This window comes from Clavelina lepadiformis, chromosome 9 (genome assembly GCF_947623445.1).
Source record: "Clavelina lepadiformis chromosome 9, kaClaLepa1.1, whole genome shotgun sequence".
Classification (NCBI taxonomy): Eukaryota; Metazoa; Chordata; class Ascidiacea; order Aplousobranchia; family Clavelinidae; genus Clavelina; species Clavelina lepadiformis.
Window position 1 is genome coordinate 13,633,766 of NC_135248.1, and position 24,828 is coordinate 13,658,593.

At 37.9% G+C, this 24,828-nt stretch overlaps 4 protein-coding genes and 1 long non-coding RNA gene across 6 annotated transcripts in view; all 5 read right to left on the minus strand.

The window, feature by feature from the left end:
• Positions 1-4,771: 4,771 nt before the first annotated feature.
• Positions 4,772-5,335, minus strand: LOC143471221 (uncharacterized). The gene is made up of 2 exons (XR_013119504.1): positions 5,206-5,335; positions 4,772-5,125 (listed from the first exon to the last, which is right to left on the minus strand). It is a non-coding gene; the product is annotated as an uncharacterized LOC143471221 (long non-coding RNA).
• Positions 5,336-6,196: 861 nt separating this feature from the next.
• Positions 6,197-24,828, minus strand: part of LOC143471195 (allene oxide synthase-lipoxygenase protein-like) — a 33,832-nt gene continuing 15,200 nt past the window's right edge. The window contains exon 14 of the mRNA XM_076969589.1: positions 6,197-6,510. Within this exon, the coding sequence (XP_076825704.1) occupies positions 6,331-6,510 (180 nt within the window). The 3' untranslated portion in view covers positions 6,197-6,330. The remainder of the gene's footprint in view (positions 6,511-24,828) is intronic.
• On the minus strand, positions 6,774-11,370 carry LOC143470652 (allene oxide synthase-lipoxygenase protein-like). Its single transcript, XM_076968910.1, has 12 exons — positions 11,241-11,370; positions 10,894-11,083; positions 10,447-10,581; positions 10,029-10,283; positions 9,750-9,840; positions 8,820-8,970; positions 8,410-8,658; positions 8,109-8,297; positions 7,658-7,711; positions 7,377-7,496; positions 7,148-7,285; positions 6,774-6,899 (listed from the first exon to the last, which is right to left on the minus strand). The coding sequence occupies exons 1-12, from the start codon at positions 11,295-11,297 to the stop codon at positions 6,774-6,776; spliced, it is 1,755 nt and encodes a 584-aa protein (XP_076825025.1). The 5' UTR covers positions 11,298-11,370.
• Positions 13,763-19,181, minus strand: LOC143470410 (synapse-associated protein 1-like). 2 transcript variants are annotated; one of them, XM_076968524.1, is made up of 11 exons: positions 18,997-19,181; positions 18,464-18,575; positions 17,789-17,896; positions 17,468-17,562; positions 17,211-17,274; positions 16,943-17,019; positions 15,973-16,112; positions 15,345-15,542; positions 14,811-14,880; positions 14,411-14,566; positions 13,763-14,344 (listed from the first exon to the last, which is right to left on the minus strand). In XM_076968524.1, exons 1-11 carry the CDS (start codon positions 19,117-19,119, stop codon positions 14,252-14,254), a joined length of 1,236 nt encoding a protein of 411 aa, XP_076824639.1. In that variant the 5' UTR covers positions 19,120-19,181; the 3' UTR covers positions 13,763-14,251. The 2 variants fall into 2 exon arrangements, with proteins under 2 accessions (XP_076824639.1, XP_076824640.1); XM_076968525.1 differs by lacking the exon at positions 18,997-19,181 and adding an exon at positions 18,660-18,798.
• On the minus strand, positions 19,301-23,275 carry LOC143470409 (E3 ubiquitin-protein ligase HACE1-like). Its single transcript, XM_076968523.1, has one exon. The coding sequence runs from the start codon at positions 22,695-22,697 to the stop codon at positions 20,148-20,150; it is 2,550 nt and encodes an 849-aa protein (XP_076824638.1). The 5' UTR covers positions 22,698-23,275; the 3' UTR covers positions 19,301-20,147.

Here is a 24,828-nt window from a genome sequence, read left to right on the forward strand (position 1 = left end):
CCTAATGCAAACTTCTCCACTATTGTTCATGTTTGTTCACTGTTTTTGAAATGAAGAAATACTTCTTTTTATCGGCATCTTTATCAGTGGAGTTTTTTCGCGCCAAGTAGTTTAGCATATTACAAAAGAGTGCAAATATACTGTACATTTACTGTTGATTTTGGACACACCGGTTAATTTTTTACTCCGGTTGACTCGTATATATTTACCAGGCAATGATATCTAATTCATTCCTTCCTCGAAAAAGTTCACTACGTCGGCTTCTATATCACTAAAGAATATCAATCCTGCAACCTTAATTTTGAATAGACAATCTTTTAACATAGCAAAATTGGGTTAACTGACTACGCGAGATAGTTGGTCCGCTGTGGATGTCTAGCCAGGCATGCTTTCAGGACTAAAACGATTTCCATACAATTATTTATCACAATACGTCAGAACAGAAATGCTAGTTATAGCTGTGCCTCAATGGAAGACTTGTAAATGTTATGACTAATGAGAGAAAATGTAACTTTGATCGGTTCAAAAGGCTAACTTAATAAAGTTGATTTGTGACGTCGCAGCTTTGATGATATAAAAGTTAGTTGGCAGCACGATTTCGACAAATAAGTGAGAAATGTTTTTAACCTCGTATAAGTTACTAAGCTTTAACTTAAATTAAAACGTTCTGAGTCGTACCGGTACTGAGCGGAGTAACAGAGTCGAGTCACTTTTTGCAAAGACTTGGTTTAAATCCCTTTCTAGAAAGTAACTTTGTTAACGGTATTTTTTAGTGCTGGTTCGAAAAGACCTGCAGTTAACTATAAGATTGTATTTCAAAACGGTAAAAACTAGGCACGTCTACACAGCAGTACTGGTCTCGGTAGAATGTCATCATCACTGGTAGCAACAGACAACGCGCAGTCAAATCGACAAGCGCTTCCGCCCGGAGGCAGACAAGACTGCGGAATGACAAATCAACATAGATATCCTATGAAACATGTTCATCAGATGTTTAAACAGTGAATACAGTACATTAAAATATAATCAAATATGCAGAAAAGTATTAAAAACAAATATTTCGGCGCAAATTCGTCACTTATTGTAGCGGTTTAATGTCAGTTGATATGAACAATTCTTCAAATCTATCTTTGACGTACAAAAGATCAATTCAATAAGCTTATAAGGCGACGCTGAGCGCAAAAAATCACTAACGAGTGGGCAATGTATGGGAATAATTGCTTGAGAAGGTTGTATGATATGACATAAACGAAAGAAGCAAAGCTTCGACCAACCTTTAAATTTCTGACTGGGAATTTAGAAACTATTTTTGCAATAATACAGCATATAGGTTATAGAAACAAAAATTTATGGACAACAAGAAAGTAAAAATACACAGAGTTTAAAATACAACAAAATGTACAGGAGACATTTTAATGAAACATAACCGTCACAGCAAGATGAATGCAGCTGGTAGCGGAAAGTTTTATTGACATTTTATTGAACAAGTTAACGATTAAACATCTGTCCACACATCAAACGTATTCACATTTTTTGTAGCGTTAGGCTAATGTTTGGATATGCAAATAGGCCTATGTGAAAAAATTATTTGTCTAAACGTGAGTGTGAACAAATATTGTGACAGCGGCCGAAAATATTCTACTTTAAAGTTTTCCCGCTCAACGGCAAAAGTAGAGGTTGCACACAAGCATTAATTAGCATAGAGGTAAGCTAAGAGACGGAAGGTTTTCGGTAACAAGTGTTTCCATTTTTCAAATTTTGTTTTCCATCTAGAAATGTTTGTTCACGTTTATGGGCATCCTTTTAATAGCCAGCCTACTTCTTTTTATTTTCTCGTCGTAAACTTGTTTGTCTTTTGGCACAAACATCGCTCTGAGATGGATTTCCTGCTTTAAACATGAACACGCTTCACTGTACTTGCTTTGCTTAAAATAGCAACAACCCAACAACCAATAACATCGACATAAAATGGCAACTGGTGTTTTTTGTTCTTTGCCAACTTTCAAAGCTTCGGTTAGGCAATTAATACCCAGGTCGAATTTACCTAAATGGAAGTAGCACCAGCCGATTTTGCTTAAGCATCCGACTTTCCGTAACTCCCTAAAAGGAACCTCAGGATGGGAGAAATATTGGAGGGCATCTTGAAACGCTACGAGAGCGTACGCATATTGTTTCAGCATAAACTTGCAGTCAGCGTTAATACCGATCAATCTTCTAAGCTGATCAGATTTCACAACCGACGAAGTACTCAAACTTTGAATGTGGGGTCTAACTTGGTTCGAAAATTGTTGCGCCTCTTTAAACTTTTCCATCTCGAGCAAACACAGTGCCGCGGCGATCTTTACTTCCCCTTCCAAAGCTGGATTGTTTATTGCCAGTTGATGTTGTTCAAACCAGGACAGCATTTCAATCGATTCCGAGTAGAGGCTTTTCCTCCGATAGGTCTCCGCCACGCACCACCTAATCCAAAGCTCATATGGTTTGAAGGAGAACTCTTCTTTGTGTTTCATCAAATGCAGCTTCCATTCTTGGAGGAGACGTTCATGAAAGTTGAGGTAGTAGAGCACCAGAAATTTGTTGGAAGGTTCCGGTGCCAAATATCGGTTAAGGTTTGCACGAAAATCTTCTTTGCGTATAGCCTGTTGCATTTGATAAGTGATGATGAAAAAGTCAATGATGCTCTTGCTGCCGACAATATCACCTAGCCTCACACCCAGCTCACTGTCGTCGATGTCGTAATGCATATCTTGGCCGAGCAAATCATCCTGATTTGCTTTTGAAGAATACACTTTCAGCCTCACGTGACAGGCTACGGCAACGGCGTAACAGAGCTTGTGGGCATTTATCTGGTCGATTATTTGCATTCTGTAAAGTTTCTGGACAATATCAAAACTAGAACAATCGTTGATTAAAAACAAGCGCCCTAAGGCAGAAATGAACAAACCAAGGCTTCTATACACGACTCGCTTTATATCACATCTACTCGTCGCTTGCAAGCCATACACGTACGCAAATGCATCAAAGTGTTTCAGGTTTTCGCTAATCTGAGACAAAACTTGCTGATGACTGCAATGGGAGTGGTCCTTTAGTTTCCGACGGATACGCTGCAAAAACTCATCGTATACTTCTCTGTCCCCGGATACAAAGCTTATTTTTGTAAGAAGATCTCCCAAGTTATATCCATTTTTAACATCTTCTTCTGCATCGAGATAACTCTCCATTTCACTGATTGGTTTTATGAGTTCCGTTGTCCAAGGTTTCTCGTTGGTGCGTTCAGTTCTTCCAAGAGGATTTTTGCACGAGTGTGGTGCGAATCCATCCGGGCAAACACCGCACGGCGTGTAGGCGTCGAAAAACCAGTCCGTTTTATCGTTTAAACAGGGTATGGCGAGAAACCGAAGCACTGTTTCTTTTAAGTTAATCAAGATAACCTGAAAAAGAACGGAAAACCAACGAAAATACTCAAGACATCTCTCTTGATTTCTTGTAAAATTTTGTCCTTCTTCCAAAACGATGGCACTTTCGAAATCTGAATACGGAGTGATTTCACGTCTAGCGATCGAGCCCATACCAAGCAAGGTAAATTTGCATGGTGGACATCCCATCATAATGACGCATTTCTGTGATATAAAATCCATAATTTCAGTGTACTTTTGTGTCACTGCATTTTGAACAGATTGAACTTCAGCAATTTTCCTACATTCCAGACTAAAAGTGTCTTCGGGATCGACGTCATGTGGTATTTTTATGAATTTCTCAACAGCGGCTGTTGTTTCGATTCGCAGCTTATGAAAGGCTTCAGCAACCGAAAGAGAAATATTTGTCAAACTTTCCCCAGCTATTTGTGCTCGAGCAAGGTTCAAGATTTTCCAGCATAGATCATCGAGATTTAACCTTGCTTGAGAGTTCAAAGGCTGGCGTACTAGAACTGCATTTAATAAGCCAGCACTTTGCAGCAAGCTCACTTTGTCTTTACGTTTTCCAAATAATAAACCAAGCTCATTTAAAATCGGTGATGTCCGCTCGGTGTTGATTTCTTTGCCATTTTCGTCGCATAATGCTTTCAGCTTTTCAGCAAGTAATTTAATACTTTCATTGCTCATACTGTATTCACTTTATTGTATTCCCCTATTACAACAGTAAGCCTCTGCAATACACTCTTTATTCGTTATGGCTATATTGTAAAACGACAGACAATATAAAAATATGTAAGCTGCCCTATATTGTAAGTCTCGATTGTAAAATTGATAAACCGATTGTAAAATTAATTTATAACACGGCTTACAATCGAATAAAAACGGCATTTACAAGACCTTAAAAAAGATTTACGTTCTTGCTAAACCCTTTCCAACCTATAAATGACAAACTACAACGATATCAGGCTATTAATTGGGACAGAAGGGGCGAAGTTGCAACTGGGGACGAAAGAAACGTGCCATGCTTGCAGCCAGCTGAAAATTAAGGCATTCATTATAGGCTGCTCAATTTGCTTTCTAGAATGAATATGCACATTTACTGTGATCAAGTAAAATACTTAAACTTCTAAGTTAACAGCAAATTTTCGCGCTTCAAAGCTAATTGCGAAAACGCGCTGGACATATAAACTCTATAAAATATTAATAAAAATGTTATTATTCCGAATCGAACTGGGCTTGCTGAGCCAACTGATTGCCTTACTACTGCACATTTAGCTTACTCCCTGCAGTACTTTCATTGTAACTTATTCATCTCGAACACCACTTGCAGTTCTTTAAGACTAGCACCCAACAAGAAATATTGTTTAGTATATTGGGCTGGAAATACAACACGAAACTTAAAGTCGTAACCAGTTGCAACTGTTTATAAGTTGAAGACAGGAACGTAGGAGCTTTGTAAAGCCAATTCGGCACTGCTGACTGCTGAACGATGGTTGTAGGCTACATTCTGTATTACAGAGAGCCGAGAGGCAATGTAGAACAATTCAAAAGCCGGCAATGTTTTGACATTTCCATATTTATTGTCGTGGTTATTTTGATTACGTAGTGTTAGTTGATCTTCAACGATCTTCAATGAAAGGAATCATGGCTTCGCTCGTTCAAATTGTGCTGATGAAATAACCGCCTTTTGTTAAAACGCGCAACACATCCTGAAAAAAAACAAGGGAATTTTATAAAACTGTTTAGCTTTCGCTGCATTGTATGTAAGCCACTCCAATTCATTTCGCACTTGAACCCATTCAATAACGACAGGGTCTTCACTGAACGTCCAAGCGCACACCAGCAAGTCATAGGTCGAATCTGACACTGGTATTGCTGACTCTGGTTTGACGCAGCGCAAGATTTGGGATCCACAATTGTTAATACCCTTAAAAACTATTCGGTGTCCAACGGTATTGAAATGCTGTCTATAGAAGTTTTGCATATAACAAAGGTATCAGATATGAGATATGAGATATCAGATATCCGATATGAGATATTACTCGAGTTACCGATAAACATTTGGTGGCTCATTAATTTTTTCAATAATACCTCGGGAGTAGTCTAATGCTGATGAAACATGCGCAGCGATGCTCAAAGCCAATTCAATAAACCAGCCGGAAGCTGGATACCAGTTATTTGGTTATATTTATGCAGTCACTGTTATTTATCGCTATTTGCCGGAGTTTAAGTGGTTTCCCCAAAAAATCACTCGCTGCCAGTTGTAGCCATGATTCAAAATAAAATTGAAAACTTGAAGATAAATTCCATCATTTGTATGTCCTTTAATGTTGTATGAGGCACGTCATTACTCTAGTTACTCGTCTCTATCGTTCTATGTAGCCTGCGACTATGCACGACAGAATATTGGAACATATAGAACCATGTCAGAATGGTTACGTTGCCGCTAAATCACAACACCATTCGGTTCAGTGTGTTGTTACCCGGTTACGCTATATAGTTTATTTACATATACAGAAACGTACAAGTATAACTGAATTCAGTGGTAGGCCTACAGTTACCAGGCTATACGATCACTCAAGATGCACACAAAATGCATATTTATAGCAATACATAGGAAATAAAATGTACAATGATATTAACCGCAGCCGCAAAGTACTGTAATTTGCAAATGTAGAAAATAACAATTTATTGTTTTAACTAAATTCATAAGGTCCGGTGGGCGGACGTGACGTTTATTCTGAAAATATTGGGCTCAGGGGGAGCAAAATATTTTTAAGTCAAGAAATCTTAAGCAAGTCTAATTAGGAAAAACTCATCACATTTAAGATGACATCAGGCAATAAGCAATTCTACCTTTAATTAATATTTTGTTACAAAGATAACCTGCAAAGACTTATCATACAAAGTATATCTAAATAGCGATGCTGTTTGGTACATTCTCCGGCAGGAGGAGAGTGTAAGGATGATGCAATCCTTGGTTCCTCTTCCGAATTTTCTCCGATTCTGCAGTCAGATCTTCCCTGTATTGCTCCATCATAGTGAGCACATTCTGCTCACAGAAGAGACGATCCGGATAATGTCCCAGATAGACCTGGCAAGTATTTCAATTTATAAACGTTGTACAAAATAAAATACCGTAAGCATGATTGGCAAATATTCACGTATGGTGACCCACGCATGTATTAGAATGATTACATCATATACTAATGTTTATGTTTATAACATACGATCTCCCTCGCTACAACGATGGAATTAGAACACGTTCAGGATGTTAACTTGACATGTGATGTCTATGCAAGTTTATAGCTCATACACTGGGTCTACGTGCCAGCAACTTCTTTATTTTACACCGATTTACAACTGATAACTAAATAAACTTACTTCGTCTGGGGAAAACGCCGACAAAGTAAAAGTAAGCGCAACCACCGTAATAGCCGAATCGGCTGAAGGGAGAGATTGAAGAACCAGTTCATCAGTCACCTGAATATAAACTGCTGTGTTAGTTCTGATGTTCATTTATTCCAGGACTGTTTTGGTTTTAACTCTCCTTTTGTCAATCAACTACGCCAGGTGATGAACGACCAATAATAAGCAAAATTAAAAAAGTAATCAAGAACATTAACTTCGAGGTTAATTTTGTATTGAAGATTGAGTTCAAATGACAAATCAATGATTTCTTGTAATATTGGATGAAACTTAAAGTCGGGTTCCAGCCGGTTTACATTCACCTCATCGTCCTTCTTCGGTGGAGGAAGTCTCATGTTTGATGGACTATTTGGGGCAAATTTGTAAGTTTCAAACTGACCAAAGTTGACTGCTGCGTGCTGGGCTGAACTTGAGAACATCAAAGTGACGCAGATTTCAATCTGGGAAGAGTTTTTCACATTTAATGTACACGTTTGCTACAGGGCTTTGTGTTAGAAAATATTTCCAGACTCCCGGTTTTCACTGGCTCACCAGTTGTTCTATGGAAGTGATTTCAGTGGGCATTCCCCTGGTGTTGTCATCTTGCCAAGCCAAACCTTGGTCCGTTACGTCCTTTGCCCAATTTTGCAGTTCATAATCTTCACAAATATCCTGGAAATTAGATCGCACTTTGTTGTTTAGAAATTCCTATGTCAGTGTCAGTATGATTGTGAACACAAACGTCACACTTGACATTGTCGCACTAACAAGCTTAGCAATGTTGGCATATTGTATTACTCCACAGAGGGACTTATCTAAACGAAATAACTTACAGCATCAGACTTGTAGTAATAACGAAGCACAGATCCAACAAATTTTTCCATGATCTTTCACAAAGCCAGGGCGTCATCACGATAGTAATTATTGGGAAGCAAGTTTGGATCGTCAATTCCTTATACACAACGTAAAATAAAGGTCAAAATGGTCGTTTCATTTTAAAATGAAAATGCCAATAGTTGCCTTGGCCAGAGTTTTACAACTCATCAGGCCTGTTTAATTAAACTGAACATGTCAAAGGTCAACCATACCTTGCTTTTGAAAACGCTTTGGAATTACAAGATCTTCAAACGTAAATTTTTCAAATGTTTTCCGTGCTAAAGCTGTAGCAGCTGTATATTAACAAACGCCAATTATTTTCCTTAAGTCAATTAAACCGATTCATGGCTTATTTTCAACATTATTACTAACTTTTATTAGTAAATAAAATGACTGACACCTACACACAGCCATGACTTGATTGGCCAGACTATTCGGTCCGATGAGGCCATCTCTGGCGTCTGTGTTAATGGCGCTCACTGTCTGAAGATGAGGCCTCAACAACTTATAGACCGGATGAGCGAGAGGAAGACACCGGAAAAAAGCGACAGCGAACGGTTCCATCAATATATGAGTTAAGAGGAAATGATACACCCACTAAAAACAAGTTAGGGCATATTTTATACATAGAAATATATCTATATTTTGGAATCATTTTTATGAAAGATGTACGGCGACAGTATAATATTTCCAATAGTTTGACACTAACCTCATGTTCAGAAGTTCCAGAGCAACGAAAATACATTTTCGCCAACAACCATCTATTGTTGTCTTCAGGCGTGAAAAGATAACCACGATCTCCTGGTACTAACTGGATTGCAATTGGTAAAAATTTACCCTCGTCGTTGACATGAAATAAACCAACCGCATCAGGGCAGTAGAGTTCCTTTCCCTTCACAACATTGCGTTCAACACCTCCCAAAGCTTCTTTGTAATCGCTGATGTAAATCTTTCCTGCCTTGAAAGAATTATGCAAAAATATGTGTTTTTTAGCAATTATGTGCAACTATGTGCAAGCACCATTGCTAGCTGCGCTGATAGGGACGCTAAATGCAATAGAGACACTGATAACTACTTTTCAACTTATTTTCCGATTATGATTAAAATAAGACTAAATACCTTCATTTCTTCTTCCAAGCTTTTAGAGAGATATTTACTAACATCTTCGTTGGTTACGTTGAAATAGTCCGGAAGTGACGTACACCTCGACACCATAAGGGGGCTGATGCCGGTGAGCACTTGTCTGCCCATGCCCTCGTCTGTATCCCAGCTAAAGGTCAAAGGGTAAAGTTCATTAAGGGCGGTATCGTTTTATTATTATCATAAAAATTTATCTATCATGCATTTTATTGACAGTAATGTAGCATTTCTTTATATTTCGTGAGCAGTGATTTGAGTTTTTATTACTCTCTGAGTACATAGCGCTATTTATATTAAGCGTTTTATTTGCATCTTAAGTAATGTCCTTTGGAAATACTCCTTCGTTCAACATTTGCTGAGAGGAAATCTGCGGATGAAGATTCAAACCAAGGACGCTTAGATGTCATTATGTCAAAGTCGTCTCAGTAAAAAAAATTGGAGGTTAACTTTAATATGTGTGAAACATGTTGTGTTTTTAATAAACAATACTTTTTTCATTTCTGTAAAGTCGATTTTAAATTTTGAAGTAAATTTTAATTACTCTTGAATTTATAAATTTTATTTAAATCATGAATGTCAAGTTATTCTAGTAATTCTTCAAGTATTAAGTATTAAGTATTAAGTATTTCAAGTATTTAGGTGTTGCCCTATTAATTTTTATCTTTTTTTGTACAGTGGTGGAATTGTAAAAAAAGTTTTTTATGTGGTTGGTGTCGCCTTTTAACATCTCTTTTTATTCCTGCTGTTTGTTTGACTACACTATAATTGACTATAGAAAATGTTTAGTTGTAATAAAAGTATCTACGTTTAAAGAAGTTGTTGAAAAAAGTTAATTGGCAAAAATGTTGTCGCAATTACTGTTTATTTTAATTACTTTCGTCTGGAAGAATAGTTTTAACTATTCCTTACCCATCTAAAAAGTTAGAAGTCTGCCTCTTAAGAGAATGATTTTTATAAAAGCGATTGTATGCATCCAAACTCTTAACTTGTCTTGGAAGTTCTGTAAAACAATTTCGATAAAGTCTAAAAAATATTACGGAAAAACAATAGGCTGTTTTATTACTGCAACTTAAGCAAAACGTCGAAACGGAGCGCATTTTTTAGTTGTGAATTATGAGTATTTAAGACCTTTACGTGGTTTTAAAAAAACTTTTAGAAATATAAAAATTGATCACTCGGTTTTAATACCTTGAATTTTTGAAACCAACAGTTTGGCAATAGAAGCCACCTTATCGCCCGTCATATTCTCTTCCTTCACAGCATTTCTTTTAAATAATGGCGGGAGTTCTTGATACGAGTTGGCATTCACGTATCGGGGAAATCCCCAACCAATATCTTCAGGTTCTGGCATAGGCAACCATTGGTAGAGGGCTTTATTGTTCTGTATTTCCTTCCTCCGAAGGTCTTTTATGTAGCGATTGGTCACTTTCTGAGGCAAAACGCCTGAAAAAATACCAAACGCATCAAGTTAGGAAGCGGAAGTATACAAGCATTCTAAGCTGGTTTGAAAAGAAATTTCATTCATTATGACAAGGATGTTCTCTTGTAAATGATATTTGACCATCTAGAAAGACAGAAGTGATACGACTGCATGGGAACATCGTACCTTCTCCTCTTACGACCTGCATATCCTTTTGAAACCAGTTGTAGACAGGAAACGTTGCTTTGTCTCCATTTGCGGCGATTGTGACTGTGATGTAATCACAACACCACTCATCCGTTGTCAAACCACTTGCAAGTTCTGTGAGAAATATTCAAAATAGCCGTGGTAATTAATCAGGCGTTAATGTTTAGAAACCGTTATAAGCTTGTATTGACTATGTTGCAAAATACTAGCATAGGTTTGCGTTTCAACGTTTTAACACGTAACCTACGTATAGCATAGCAGGAGTTGTACAATGTTGCACATCAGTAGGCCCATGTTAGGAAAGTTTTTTAACAGCACTAAACTTTGATTTTGCTGCAGTTATGCTTTTAATAATTGTTGAGCTGTGAAAAATTTACTTTCCTGGTCTCTATATGTAATAACATTATTGTTGCTTAATAAACCTACTTATTCGAACTATAGTTGGCATTCCAACATCTTTTGCCGTGACTTTGAATTTCTGCTTTTTTCCTTTTCCAAAATCTTTTTGAAGAAAGTTGTCAAGTTTTAAAAATCCAGTCGACTGAGTTCCGTCTTTTCCCACAAGATCAACGTAAACTGAAGAATCGGTGCCAGCATTGTGATAAGCATCTGAAGTCTGCAAATTAAAACTTTAAGTTTGGTTTTAGGTTGATCTGAGTTTATTAGGTTGCACTGCTGTATGTGTTAAATATTTTAGCAAATTAAAAGTTACAAAATTTATTTAGACACGTTTGTTGTTATAAATGCTAATATCAACATCACGTATACCCCACCTGGACTGTTATTTTGTAGATTATTTTTGGGGATTCCTGATCTTTTTGACGACCCATAATTTAAAGTAATAAACACTCGAAGTTTTGACTCTTAAAACTTTTAAACTAAGTTAAGCAGCTATCAGACACTTTTAAAGAATATGAAAAAAGCCAAAAATTAATTGTTTTTCCATTGTTAGCCTAAATTGTTTTGACACCGACAATAAACACATTTCAGCAAACCTATCATTTCTTAACACTATCCACTGCAAACAATTAATTTTTCGTTCTGTCTTAATGTTGTCTTAGCCGTTATTCTTTCCCTTCTATTTAAAATGAACGAAGATGACGAGACCTTTTAAAGCTCTCTTCTCATGGTTGTACGTTAATCTTGGTTTGCAAGAAGTGATTTGGTTGCTTTGGCCACAGGTCCTTTTATTCGGCGGCCAAGCTAAAAAAACGATTTCGAAAGCAGCAAAGTTTAAAAATAGCGGTTTCGGTTTTTAACCGCTTTGTACGACCTCAGCAAAAAATGTTTGAAGAGGAAACCGGTTTCGGCTGCAATACATTAACGGAATTTCTTCCTAATTATTGCGCCCACACGAAACTTTTTGTATGTAACATTGTGTGAGTGTAAAATAATTTTAATGGCACTCTTGTCCTTTCTTTCGATTAAATTTATCGTATTTTTTTTACAAGCCCGGTAAAATATTGACATAACTTTATTCACGATTCGAACATACGTTTTTGTTGTTGTTAAAAAGTTGCCTTAAATCTGCTCGCCTGTTCAAAGCGTCTATCGCAAACTATTAGCGGTCTAACTAAAATATGAAGAAAAGATAGAACTATTTTCGAATAATTGAGCGGCTGTAGGTTTTATGAAGAGTGGCAAGTTTACGAGTTTTCGCGTCTTTTCGGGCCATCGCGCTACCCGAAACTGAGCTAAAGAGTCTCTGTTTAGTTTCGATGTTTGGTTGCTTAATGCATGCTGACTGGGTTTAACACAACAAAATATTTGAGGAGGAAACCAGTTGAAACCAGTTGAAACCAGTTAAAACCGGTTACGGCTGCAATGCACTCACGGAATTTCTTCCTAAGAATTGCACCCGATGAAGCTGAACCCACAAGAAATGTTTGGTATAATCAGCGCTTTTTAAGGTTTAATTCGGGACTGAAACTATCTTTGGAATTTCTCGGAGGCCTCTCAAAATTTAGAGTTCAGTAACTACAACAAAAAATTATCAGTTATATGGCCTTTAAAGCGATCTCTTTAAAATGTCTTAGCGGTCGCCAAACTCAAACCTAAACACAGTGCGCATATAATGTAGCCTACAGTGTGTAGGTAAAACATTATAATGAGCTCGACGCTTTTTCAGTCAAATTTTGCAAAATTTACGAACCCGAACAAATATTGGCGTATTCCTGGGTTACGCATAAACATGAAGTAAATAAAATATTTTCCGAAATTCTTTAAGATTTCCAACAAGTTTAACTTGTATGAGTGATGCTGTCCGCTCCAACACGCCTGAAGTTTACTGCCAGAAAATCTCATTATTGCGTCACTATTGCTTAGTATTTTGTCGCGTGTTCCTTCGCTACGGTCGTACCGAAACTGACAAATATTTTCCCAACATAGCTTTTTGCCTCTAAAAAACAGCACATCTGAAAGATGGTGTGAAATTCTAAAGCTGTCTCCGTAACTTTGCGCGGTTATCTTGGTTTTGACAGAGCTTACTGTACGTAACCGTATTTACCTGATTGTAAGCCGCACGTGGTTGTACATTAAGGGTTGTTCTTCACGACAATTTTGGTTTCGCATAAAAGAAAATAAGGCGCACTCGATTCTAAGTCGCCTTATGGTATTCCGTGAGCTGCCTCATTAGTCATAAAACATCGTAAAGTTGTCGTGGTACACCGAAAACATTCTAGTAGATAAGTAGACAGAATGACCTGGAACAGTCGGTCAGCCACAACGCAACTGTATTCGTCCAAGAATATAAGTGATCGTTTTGAGTATAAAGACATGTCTCTGAAAACGAGGTTGCAGGAGTCCTCGCCGCATTTTACTCAAAACGTGTTCAACCAACCATGAACAGTTACTGCGTCATCAAGCTAATCAATCTCTTCGCTTACTTGATACTTTTTGCTCTCAGATTATTGTTTACTGTCTTGCAAATCTACTGTACTGCAACCGTTAGCTGTGATATCGGAGCTTGCTTACCGTGCACAGTAAATTAGCTGCACTTCCTTCAATAAAATTCCAGAAGGTATGCAAAGTATAAACTTAAATGTTTCGCCATTTAGAGTGAATTTCTGGACGTATTTTCAGTTTCTTACGCGCTCAGCTCAAACAAATCACGAAACATTGTTCTATTCCTAACCTTATGTCATGAAATTTTAACCTCTGCAGCAGATTTGAAATTCTTTATATTATCATCGCTTGTATTCAATATATTGCCTTAAATATAGGACTAATAGTATTTGAGTTAGCTGCCACCTGCTATAACTCTGTCCAGATTTATGCAGCAAAATGTACACCGTCCTATAGACACCGAAATTCTTGTACTGTTTAAAGTGACTGTGAAAAGAAGTGTAAAGTGCGCTACAACGACACAACAACTGAAATATAGAACAATATGACCGGCCACAACGCATTGTCGTATCAATCGGGAATGTGTAAAATAATATCTGTTTAAAGTCTTTGGAAAACCACTTGGTCAGTTTTCAAGAAAAAAACAGTCAGGGAAACTCCCGCTTGTGAAACTAACGTTTCTGATGCCGCAACACCAACATAAGCGTGTAAAATATACAACATGCATATAGTGGCATAGATACATTTACTTAAAGATTTACAAGCTACTGTACTAAGAACGCAAGGATATTGGCTATAGAAGTTATAGACAAAACATCAGACGATAAAGTAGTTAAGAAAAATGACACCCACCAAATGTTACTTTGAGGTGAAAAGAAGCAAGAAAGTTATGTAATTCGGAAATGTTAGGCTTCACTTTGACTTCGTGCGAATGAAAAATTCAGGAAGTCTCATCCGTTTTATCACCCAGCATGTTTTCAATCTCTTGTTCCCACATCTCATCCTTTCCATCTTCTTGGACAACCTCGTAGTCCTACGTTTTCATACCAACCATCACTATCTGAGCGAATTTAGTCTACAAACCACAAAGGGGAATTACCTGCAATTCCTTTTGTAATTCTTGTTCCCATTCCGGGATACCCCCTTCCCCGTTACCATCGTCCATTCCAAGTTCACGCATTTCACGTTCAAGGTCGTCCGGGTTCAAAGTTGAGGGGTCAAATGCGTCCGACACAAACTCGGCTTGCGGCAAGTCCTGGATGAGAGAAATGCTGACTAATAATCCAGCTAATTCCTCACTTGTAGGGCATCTACCCTTTCACACTCAGGGGCCCACAAACAACAAATTGCCACAAACCAAGGCAACAATTACAACAACATGACTAAAATATTTTAATGCAATCATGAACCAAGAAATTCACCCCACATACGAACACAATTTTCAAATTTACTAATAAAAAACCGTTGCCCCTCTCTTACATTACGTGGTCATAACTTACGTCAGTTTCTTCCGACAAATCTGGGGACACTGGGTCACCAGGGTTGCCAGTTGCACCATCCGGCTCTGACCTGTGAGTTACAATTACATCATTTTTTGTCAGTTTAATGAATAATATTTGGTTTAACGACATGCACTAGTCTTGTGCTTGTTGCATGTCATGCAAAATTAATTCTGCTGCAACTTCACAGCAATCTAAGCTTGTTAACAATTATCACTGATACAAACATCACTGGTAATACCAATGGAAAATATTATATCATTTGATAATACGGATAAAGCAGAATAAGCACGAAACCGACTTGCTGATCGATTTCAAATTTTCTTGCAATGTTTTGCTATAACAAAGCGAGCACCAATTTTTTCCCTACCACATATAAATATGTCCATGGCAAAAATAAAACAAATAAATAAAATTAATTTGCAGAAATCTCACAGTACAAAAACAATTGTCATTGAAAGTTGGCTTATCACTCATGGAAGATAGTACAATATATGGTAAAACACTACTAAAGAGAATCAACATAGAACCAACTTGCTGATTGACTTGTCGCTGTTTGATCTGCTCAGAGTGCCAGTCGCTGTGCTTCCGACCATGACGATGGATGATGTCGAGGAGTCGGATGCTGTGTTCTCGCTTTTCTGTAACTCGGACAACGTGGCCAGCTGAGCCGACTGCTTGATGAGGGAGACTCGGTAGAAATAATTACGCCAGAATGTCTCCTCCTTGACCCTGGACGAGAAAAATTGAAAAATTTTTTCCATAAAGGGATGAAATTAGAACGCCATGCACTGATAATGGTGTAAATTTTATCTAACATGTGTACAAGAAAAATACTTTTTTCCCAAAATTTGAAGACTTACACAAGTATTTAACCATATTCTGTGTGTATGTTCCTCATACAACTTACAAATCCATACCAGTAAGTACGAGTGTAACTTCTACAATTAATACGTTAACCTAAACAAGTGGAGCTCTACCGCAGTTAAACCTAAATAAGGGCTCTGTTGCGTTTACATGAAACAATAGAATAGTTGGTACATGGCATTTTCCATACAACACAACAGACACATAAGTAGTAGTGTTAAGTGGAGCTGTCCTGTACACTATGACAGTTTCCTTAATCAACCAGCTGAAACAATCGTACATATACTTTGCCTACTTTGTTGGTACGAGATGGAATCTCATTTTGTTTAAGTTTTCGTCTTCCTTTAGCGTTGCCATAGCAACCGGAAACATCTGCTCAAATTCAAACTGGAACTGAACACCAGAGGGCGGACTACGCAAAAAGTTTCTTGTGTCCTGAAAAAAACAATAAGGTGATGTTGAGGGCAGATAATATCAGTGCTACGAAACACAAACAGGATTTCCCAGCTATTAGATGTTTAAAAATTTCCTCTATAGCTTTGAAGTTACCAGATGGTGCGTCGATTTTAAATTACAAAGGCGTCCCAAACTAGCATCCACTTAACCTTCACCACCAGTAATGAATATTACAGTAAAATAGTTTTTGTACTAGATGTTGATCTACATATCCCTCGAAGTTCAGTCTTGAAAGCATGGGCATTTTTATGTGTTAGTTAGGCCTATGTGACATTATAACTACCACGATACACATAATAAAGAGGTTGGTCACGACTGGGTGTCAGCTACACAAGTTCCATCTAGCTAGGGCTAGGCTAGCTAAAGTATCACATTAAATAACGATTTGTGAAAGTTTTGTTATGCTGCGTGTCATTTGATTCTTTTTGGGTAGATTAATGCGTCAGGAGTTCAGATAAGTTGGAAACCACTGCTCTATGCAATAAGGTTTTTTGGTTTAAAATCTGAAGCATTAAGAGACTATTTTTAACGTATATGTTATATCAGGTGTCAGGAAACTTTTTTCACAAATGACCTAACAAGCGTGGGAGCTGACAGTTGCGGGCTTGATGTCCACTTTGTTCAATACACTACCGTACAATAAACTCATCTATGGCAAAGTGAGGCGGGCCGGGCAATCGTGAGCCCAGGTTTGGTACCGAGGTTTGGTTACCAGGTTTGGTACCCCATCATATATAAGATCAAGTAAAGTAGATCAACAAAATTCTCAGTAGCATGGAAGAAAACACTCGACCAAACTGCCGACTCACGGTTGACAACGCAAGAATTTGCTGCTTCATCATTTCTTCCTCTTGGTACCCAACCCATGGTGGGACAGCGCCGTCACCTTCGTAAATATTGTAATGATTATTGTTATTATAAAGTAATTAAATTCATATAGATCATGTATTGTATTATTACAAAACAACGTTGATCTAACTTCTACGATTCCGATGTGCAAAATTTCACACTCACTAACGATCTACATTAATGGCATCAGCTTATTATCACCCTAAATCGGTGAATACCAAATTTTACCTTGTCTCTCTCGTTTCTTCTCAATGAAGTCTTTTTGTTCTCGATTCAAGTCGCCGAGAATGGTCTGCAAGTATCAATAGAACCCTTTTAAACGTGGCCACCTCATGACAAACACCAAGCATTAACAAACTTCATTTATTTTAAAATAGAAATCATGAAAGGCAGCTGTATACACAGCACGACAAACATAATGCGATAAGGACCTGAAATAAGCACACGGGATACTTGTAACTTTTCTAATTCATAAATTAATTAACCTTTTCCTCCATCGTCTTTTTCAAGGTGGTTGCTGTCTCGTTTACAGTTTCCGAGACTTTCTTTGAAGCTTCTGTCGCGACTCCGAAAAGATAAGCTGGAAAATTATCAAAGTTTGAGTCGTTGATTTTAAAATAAATGCACATCATAAACAAAGGGGGACGAAATTCAACCAAGCAATTTTAAGTTATTTATTTATAACGCTGAACACTGTGGCTTCAACATGATTGGTGGTGAGCATTAAAACTGTGGTTAAGCACAGCTCACTTTCAACTAGTGATGAACTGGGAAAGACTAAACTACTGTTAACTAATCAATGTTACTTCCGAAAGATTTGGCAGAGGTCATCATCTTCTGGGTTTCCTCGGTCAATTTCTTCTGCATTTCCTCGGTGTTGATGTCTAGCACTGACGAGCTTGACTGGCTTGCACCTGCATAGGATCCAGAGAAAACAAGTGATGACTAGAATTTCATGTTTACTTAAAGCACAATTGCAACCAACATTGGGTGTAAAATTGAACAAAGTTTTAAGAAGATTATTGTTTACAGGGAATTTTCCCCAATATGATCAATGTCAGCCTTGATTCATGCGTCCTAATAATCCCATCAAAATCCTACAGCACTTTTGTATCAGACATTGTAGACATGTGGGGTTTATAAACGTTAATCAAACCAAATTAATTCGTTTGTTAAATATTTAATGATTACAACGAGCAGTGTGTAAGATGAGAAATTCCGGGTCAAGTAGCCCACAAATGCACAACCCAATCAAGATCAAGGGATAATTACATCATAATCCTTTCTATCTAGGCCATTATTGGAACAATTGAACGAACATTTGTGTAGCCTACTTGACCTAAAACTTCCACCAACTAGAACTAGTCGAGAATGTAACAAATGTTTTCATATGTCGTCAAAAGTAGAAAGTTCGGTTTCTTCATCTCAGCATGCAGATTCACAAAAATATCAGTTGCAGTCATTTCTCCTCCTGAACATACCAGGCTTGTCTGAAGCTGTTTCGTCATTTTGGGAGCTTTCATTTTCTTCTTTTGGTTCAACTTCTTCTGCTTTTTCAGCCTCATCTGGTCCTTTCTCTGCGTTTTGTGTATCCTGGATGAAAAGCAAGTATGAATGTGCATTCAACATCGGTGTTTATAAACTCAAACCTAACAAACTAGTCTTTGTGGTACTTACATCATAATTTTCCATTTCCCAAACTAAAATTTTAATATAGGTACTACTACTACACTTAAGCTGTCAACCTAGCTGCATTTATCACGCAACGAACACTACAATAATGATTGCCACATATTCAGTTTACACCTGTTACCTCAGTTTGAAACGCACAATACCTATTCATTTCCTGTTATACAATTACAAAACAAAGGCTAGCATTTAAAAGGTTTGGCACCACAAATGGATAGATTGCAACAACACTACACATACAATTACAACAGGCGGCCATTTGCTAACATAGAAAATATATAACACAACTTATTCGATGACAAACAGTTTGAATAAGCTTGGTTACCAGAGCGTTGGAGTTGTCTTCACTGTTAGAATTCTCCCCTTCCCCTTCGCCCGGCTTGGGTTGAAAAGTGTTTGTGAACCATCCAGATATACTCGAGGTTAAATTTGAATTAAAGAGAGACATACTGTGGCACCTTACTAACTTCACTTGATCTACAAGAATGCAAGTAAAAAATTATTTGCTAAGATTGCAAATTGCAATGATTTCAGAGCATACAGCAATAGTAATCCAGAACCAATTGCAAATTAAATTCTTATTGATCAATTTGTGCGTATTGTGCAGGCGTTAAATATTGCATCAGTTACACAGGATTATGCTAATAGTCACAAATATGCGAAATAGGCAGAAAGGTAAAAATTGAAGCAAATGAAGCAAGAAAATTTTTTTCGCTGTTTACAAGTGTGAAAATATATATAGAAGAAGACAGTGGAGTTTCAATACCTATAAAAGTGTATCTTATTATATTTAATCTTTGCTTTCTAAAATTTTACTGCTCATCTGGGCACTGATGAAAGATCAGCAAGCACAAAGCAACATAAATGTCATATAGACGTGAAATGGTGAAATCCTCTGCTGTTTTACAAAACTAAGTCAAACAAGTGAAAGTGAGCTTACACATATACATATTACACTAAGGGCAGACAATTAACAGAAATATCAAAATTGTATATGTTGCTTTATAAGAACCAAACATTTGAAATTCACAACTGTTGTTAGCTGTCAAAAGACAGAAATGATTCCTATTCTAGACGCAGTGGGAGGTTGCGAAGGTGGTAGAGAGACAAGTGCTGCACACTGATGATATATTAGTATACTGAATTTTCTAGAAAAGTGTGCAAATTGCAGCTCAACCCTGATTGATCTATGATCACAATAAAAATACAGTTAATAAAACTAAGCAATGTAGTAAAAACAATGCACGTAACAAAGATAAAAAGCTTTAAAATTCATGTATAAACTAAATACTAATTAATAGCTTAGTATTCATAGGCAGAAATTTTTTTTTAATATTGCCGCATTCGCAGAAACCTACTCCACTGCAGACCAAAAACATTTGACAAATGATCGACTTGGATCTGTTTTTCAAAGTTGAAGCATTTATGATGAAAGAATGACAGCTATAAAAGCATGATGACGTTACGAGATAAGAATCATGTGAAAGCATAACCGTAACTTCCCAGCCGAACGGCCTTCAGTAGCTTTTCTTCCAAGACGTCATAACTTTGATACAGTGGAAGTTTCAGCATATTCATGCAGGTGCTAGCCGTGGGAAGTTGCTCCTCATTCCCGGCGCTTTCAGTGATCATGAATTTTAAATCCCTGTGAGCAAGAACAAGCGAAGGCAAACGTGATCGACCAGTCACAAAGCGCACCAACAGGCATCTGTCTGCGTTGTTCATGTTTGCAACACAAGACCAAAACCAAACTATCACATCGTGATCTGAACTGTAGCAACCCGAGTAATTCGTGATGCTCTTCCAGTCTTCTATGTTTATCTCAGGGGAGCCAGACAGAAGAAGATCGAGTTCACTTTCAGTGAAGATCTGGATGAGGCTGTGCGGGATTATTTCTTCGAAACCTTTCAGAAAGGCGTTGATCTGTGGCTCTATCGCTCTGGTCATACGAAGCTCCGTAACCAACTGTACGTAATCTTCCTTATTTTCTTGAGTTACCGAGATATTTGAACCATTCGGTTTAAGATCTATCTCTTCCATGGCACCGAAGACGTCTGTTTCGACGGCAAACGTCAGCTCAAGACCAAGGTCCGTGACATCGTTGTCTAAAATCCATTGGAGATTTTTAGCATACTCTGGATCTATCGAAGCCACATCCTTATAGTTGACTTTGGTGCCGAGAAGATGTTTGTAAAACGATAGTGTGAAGCTGGCGTTTATGAGCTGTCTATGGAAGAGAGCGAGACCTAATATACGACCGGCAAATTTAAAGTAACTTAAGTGGTCAGGGTTGATGGCAGACTTACTACAAGGTTGAAAGGTGCAACCATCAGATGATTGGGTGAAAAGGCAATACTGAGGATTGAGAATCTCGTTTGATAACAGACTGAACCACTCACGTAAGACACCGTCTCCTATGCCCTCCTCATTAACAAACTGAATGCTTATACTCTGCTTTAATTTGTCTGTGTTGAAGTTTTCCATTAGTGCACAGCTATCCTCAAAGACAGAATTACGATGAACTTGCAGTGTGTTGGGTTCGGCTGAAACTTGCATTTCTTTGTCAAGGTGATCATAGAACCATTTGTACCTTTTCTCAAATGGCTGTTGCTTAATGGTGTCTATAAATTCTGACATTAAACTTGAATCGTTGAATAAGAACTTGAAGTGCTCAAATATGATGGTTGGTTGCAAGTTCACAATGCTGCCCAACACTGACTTATGTCGTTTGATGAAATCTGAAAATCTTTGTGGAGTCACTACCATGCCTTCAACACACATTATACTGTCATAAAAAACAGAAACCAAAGCACCTAGTCGATCAGACATCTTCTTAAGCATTGAGTTATCTGCATTCCCAAAGCTTTGTTCACTTTCTTGTGACTCACAGTTGCTTGCATCTGGATCGCAGGGATTTTCTTCACATTCAGCATCTTCTCGAAGTAAAATGAGCCAATCATCAACAGATTTCCACAACTGTTCCAGATCGTCAAACACAACCATGATATGACCACCATTGCTGCTTTCCGCTGTGCTACACAGGGTAACCAGTAAAGTGAATGATCTTTTCAAACTGGGAAGCAAGCGCTGGCAATCCGTGGACAGACTGAGAAGTTGGAATCCTATGTCTGTGGCAATATCTACAAGCTTTTCGGCAACAAGTCTTTTCAGTGGTCTTGTCGCAATGTATTTTATACATTGGATCACTCTGGAATTATCCAAATCAACGTCGTAAACAGCTTTGTGGACAAACGCATTAAGACCTTTGTTAGAATGTTCAAGAAGAAGTTCAGCGGCAACACCGTAACCGCCGAGAAGACACAAGTCGAGTGGAGTTTGACCTTTAGCATCCACAGTTGTACTAGCACCCTTAGATAGTAGTAATGATATGGCGTGACGCTGGCCATTGCTACAAGCAGAATGTAAGGGCGTTATTCCTTGACTGTTTGAATAATTTAAGTCGGCACCAGCGTCGATAAGACATTCCATCGCTGTTTTATGTCCGTTACGAGCGGCGGCGTGAAGTGCAGTATGACCCTGGCCATCTTCTAAGTTCACTTGCGATGTGTACTCCAACATTACCTTCAAAATTTCGTGGCGCCCATTTACTGCGAGCCAGTGAATTGCCGTGGCACCATCGTTACCGGGTACATCAGGATCAGCGTGGCACTCTAGTAACTTTTCGACGCATCTTTTCTGCCCATTCCTAGCAGCCAAGTGAAGAGCAACGGTGCCAGAAATGTCGTGCAAATTTGGATCGCAACCTCGCTTGAGTAACACAGTCAGACATTCATAATGTCCGCAATTTGCTGCAATGTGAAGTAGTGTTTTCTGTACGCGGCCAAAAGCATAATTAACGTCAAATGAGGAACCTGAAAGATATTCTTCAAGTGATGTGTACTGATTAGCAATTACCAAAGGCAACAATATATTAAATGCAGCCTTGTTATCCTTGGGAAGTTCGACGCTCCTGGCGCTTCTCAATGAACGTGTAAGCTGTAGCAGTTTCTGCTTTGGGCTCCACATTGTAAGGTATTTAATTACCTAGGATGACATGTTCTGTTTGAAATACTTACGAGTTTAATATACAGCACACTGACATAGTGGATTTATTCTATTATCTGTGACGTTACAACGATGCAAAGGTTAGCACGACCACCCAAGGCTATAGGTAAAATCACCCTTAAATTTATCGAAATTTTCCAAGCTATTTTTTGCACCAAGACGATGGCTGATAACCCAGTATGAAATGTAAGTTTTTGTGTACCAGATAGCGTAATTTTCAAAGACTGGTGTGCACCAGTAGACAACAAAGAATGTGCATCGGCATGCTCGAGTGTGCACCAGATGTCCTTGTTTGCGAAATACTTAGCTTACAAAGTAGCTTTTTGACCCATTTTGTGCGTCAGACAGCTACACTGTGCGCCGGACATGCTGTTCTTCCATAAAGGTTAATAACTTCCTCTACCAGCCTAAGATATGACTACAGTGACCTTTGTTTCCGTAGCTCGTAACCTATCTCTTTGTTTTGATTTTCTTCAACTTCGTGGGCAACAGTATATGACGGAATGTGAAAGGTCCCTTACCTTTCACATTCCGTCAGAGGAATTACAGCATATTGTTTATGGTTTGCGTTGGCAAAGCCTGCAAGGCAGACGTAAAAACTTATTATAAACTGTTACATAGAATAAAAATTTTATAAGCCATAACTTAAAACAATTAGGTAAGACAGAAATGAATTGGTTTATGACATACAAAGTTAAAGCATAGATACATAATACATGGTTTTTCTCACTCTACGATTATGACTACATACATAGCGGAAATAAAATCCATAAACAAACGCAAAACGTTGCTCTCGCGTTCGTTCTACTACAAAAAAAAATAAATGCGCTCATTTTACCACTAACGCACCCGCTCTTTTAGCAATTAAAAAATATTTCCACTCTGGCGCATTTTCGAAAACAAATAGCATTCGTATGATCCCTTTTTGCATTGTAAAATCTGTATCTAACAGTTACATAATAATTGCCTATGATCAATTGTTCTAAATGTTAGGAAACTTTACGAAATCCGATGATGAAGAGTTTTTCAAAAAAGCTTTCAAACAGCCTAAAGGGCCTGTAGTACCAGTTAAGCCAGTTACCAGTTTTAAGCAGTTTGAAACGGCAACACGTCGATTGTGACGAAGGTCTTATGCAAAACGTCACTTTAGAAAAAGTGTAAATGGATCCGGTCCAGTGCGCATGTGACGTTAATTTGTGATGGTTTGTTGTTGTTATGGCGTTTGCTGAGTGTAGGTCGAGACTAAAGTTGACATTTTGTGTTGGTTCAAAGTTAAGACTTTTTGGCTGCTTTTTTGGAAAAATGTAAAGACAAAAGTTATTTAAAGGTTTAAGCATTTGGTGTCAGAATTCCAGATACGAGAATTTGCTCAAAACACTGCATAAAGTCTTTTTATCCTACATATATATAGGCCTACATATATATCCTTATAGGCTATGCCGCTATAACCTCTTAAATTCGAACCAACACAAAATGTCAACATTAGCCTACAGTAGCCCCCACACTTAGCAGACATCATAACAACAACATCCCATTACAAAGTAACCTCGCGTGAGCGCTGGATTGGAATTGTTACTACTTTCTGTCTTGCAACAGACATTCTTCACAATCGCCGCCCTGTTGCCCCTTCAAAACTAGGGTTAAAATCGTTTGACAGCAAATCTCTAAGACGGAACGGCGTTAAGGTGGCAAAAAATTGACGTTTTCTATAGCTCCATTATCGTGCAGTCTTCATTTTGAAATTTTAACCAAAGAGCAGCTTAGGCTACTTTGTGGTTTGATCTGTTTCCAATGAATAACTTATTCTGATAAAACTTTATTCCAAATTGTTCTGAAGAAATTCAAGCGATTTACTGCGACCGAGCGAAAGAACCTTAACTTAACAGATGGCGCAGTTTATGAAAGAACTTTTATTACAGTCAAAGGTCAACAGACGGAGATAAAAACAAATAAAACACCATCACAAGTCACTGATAAATTATTGCAAGCGAAATAATTAATCAAAACGACGATTGCTAAAATATCAACACAAAATGTGACCAAAGATGAATTGTTTCAATAAAATTGCACAAAACTGAACCACTGCATTTTG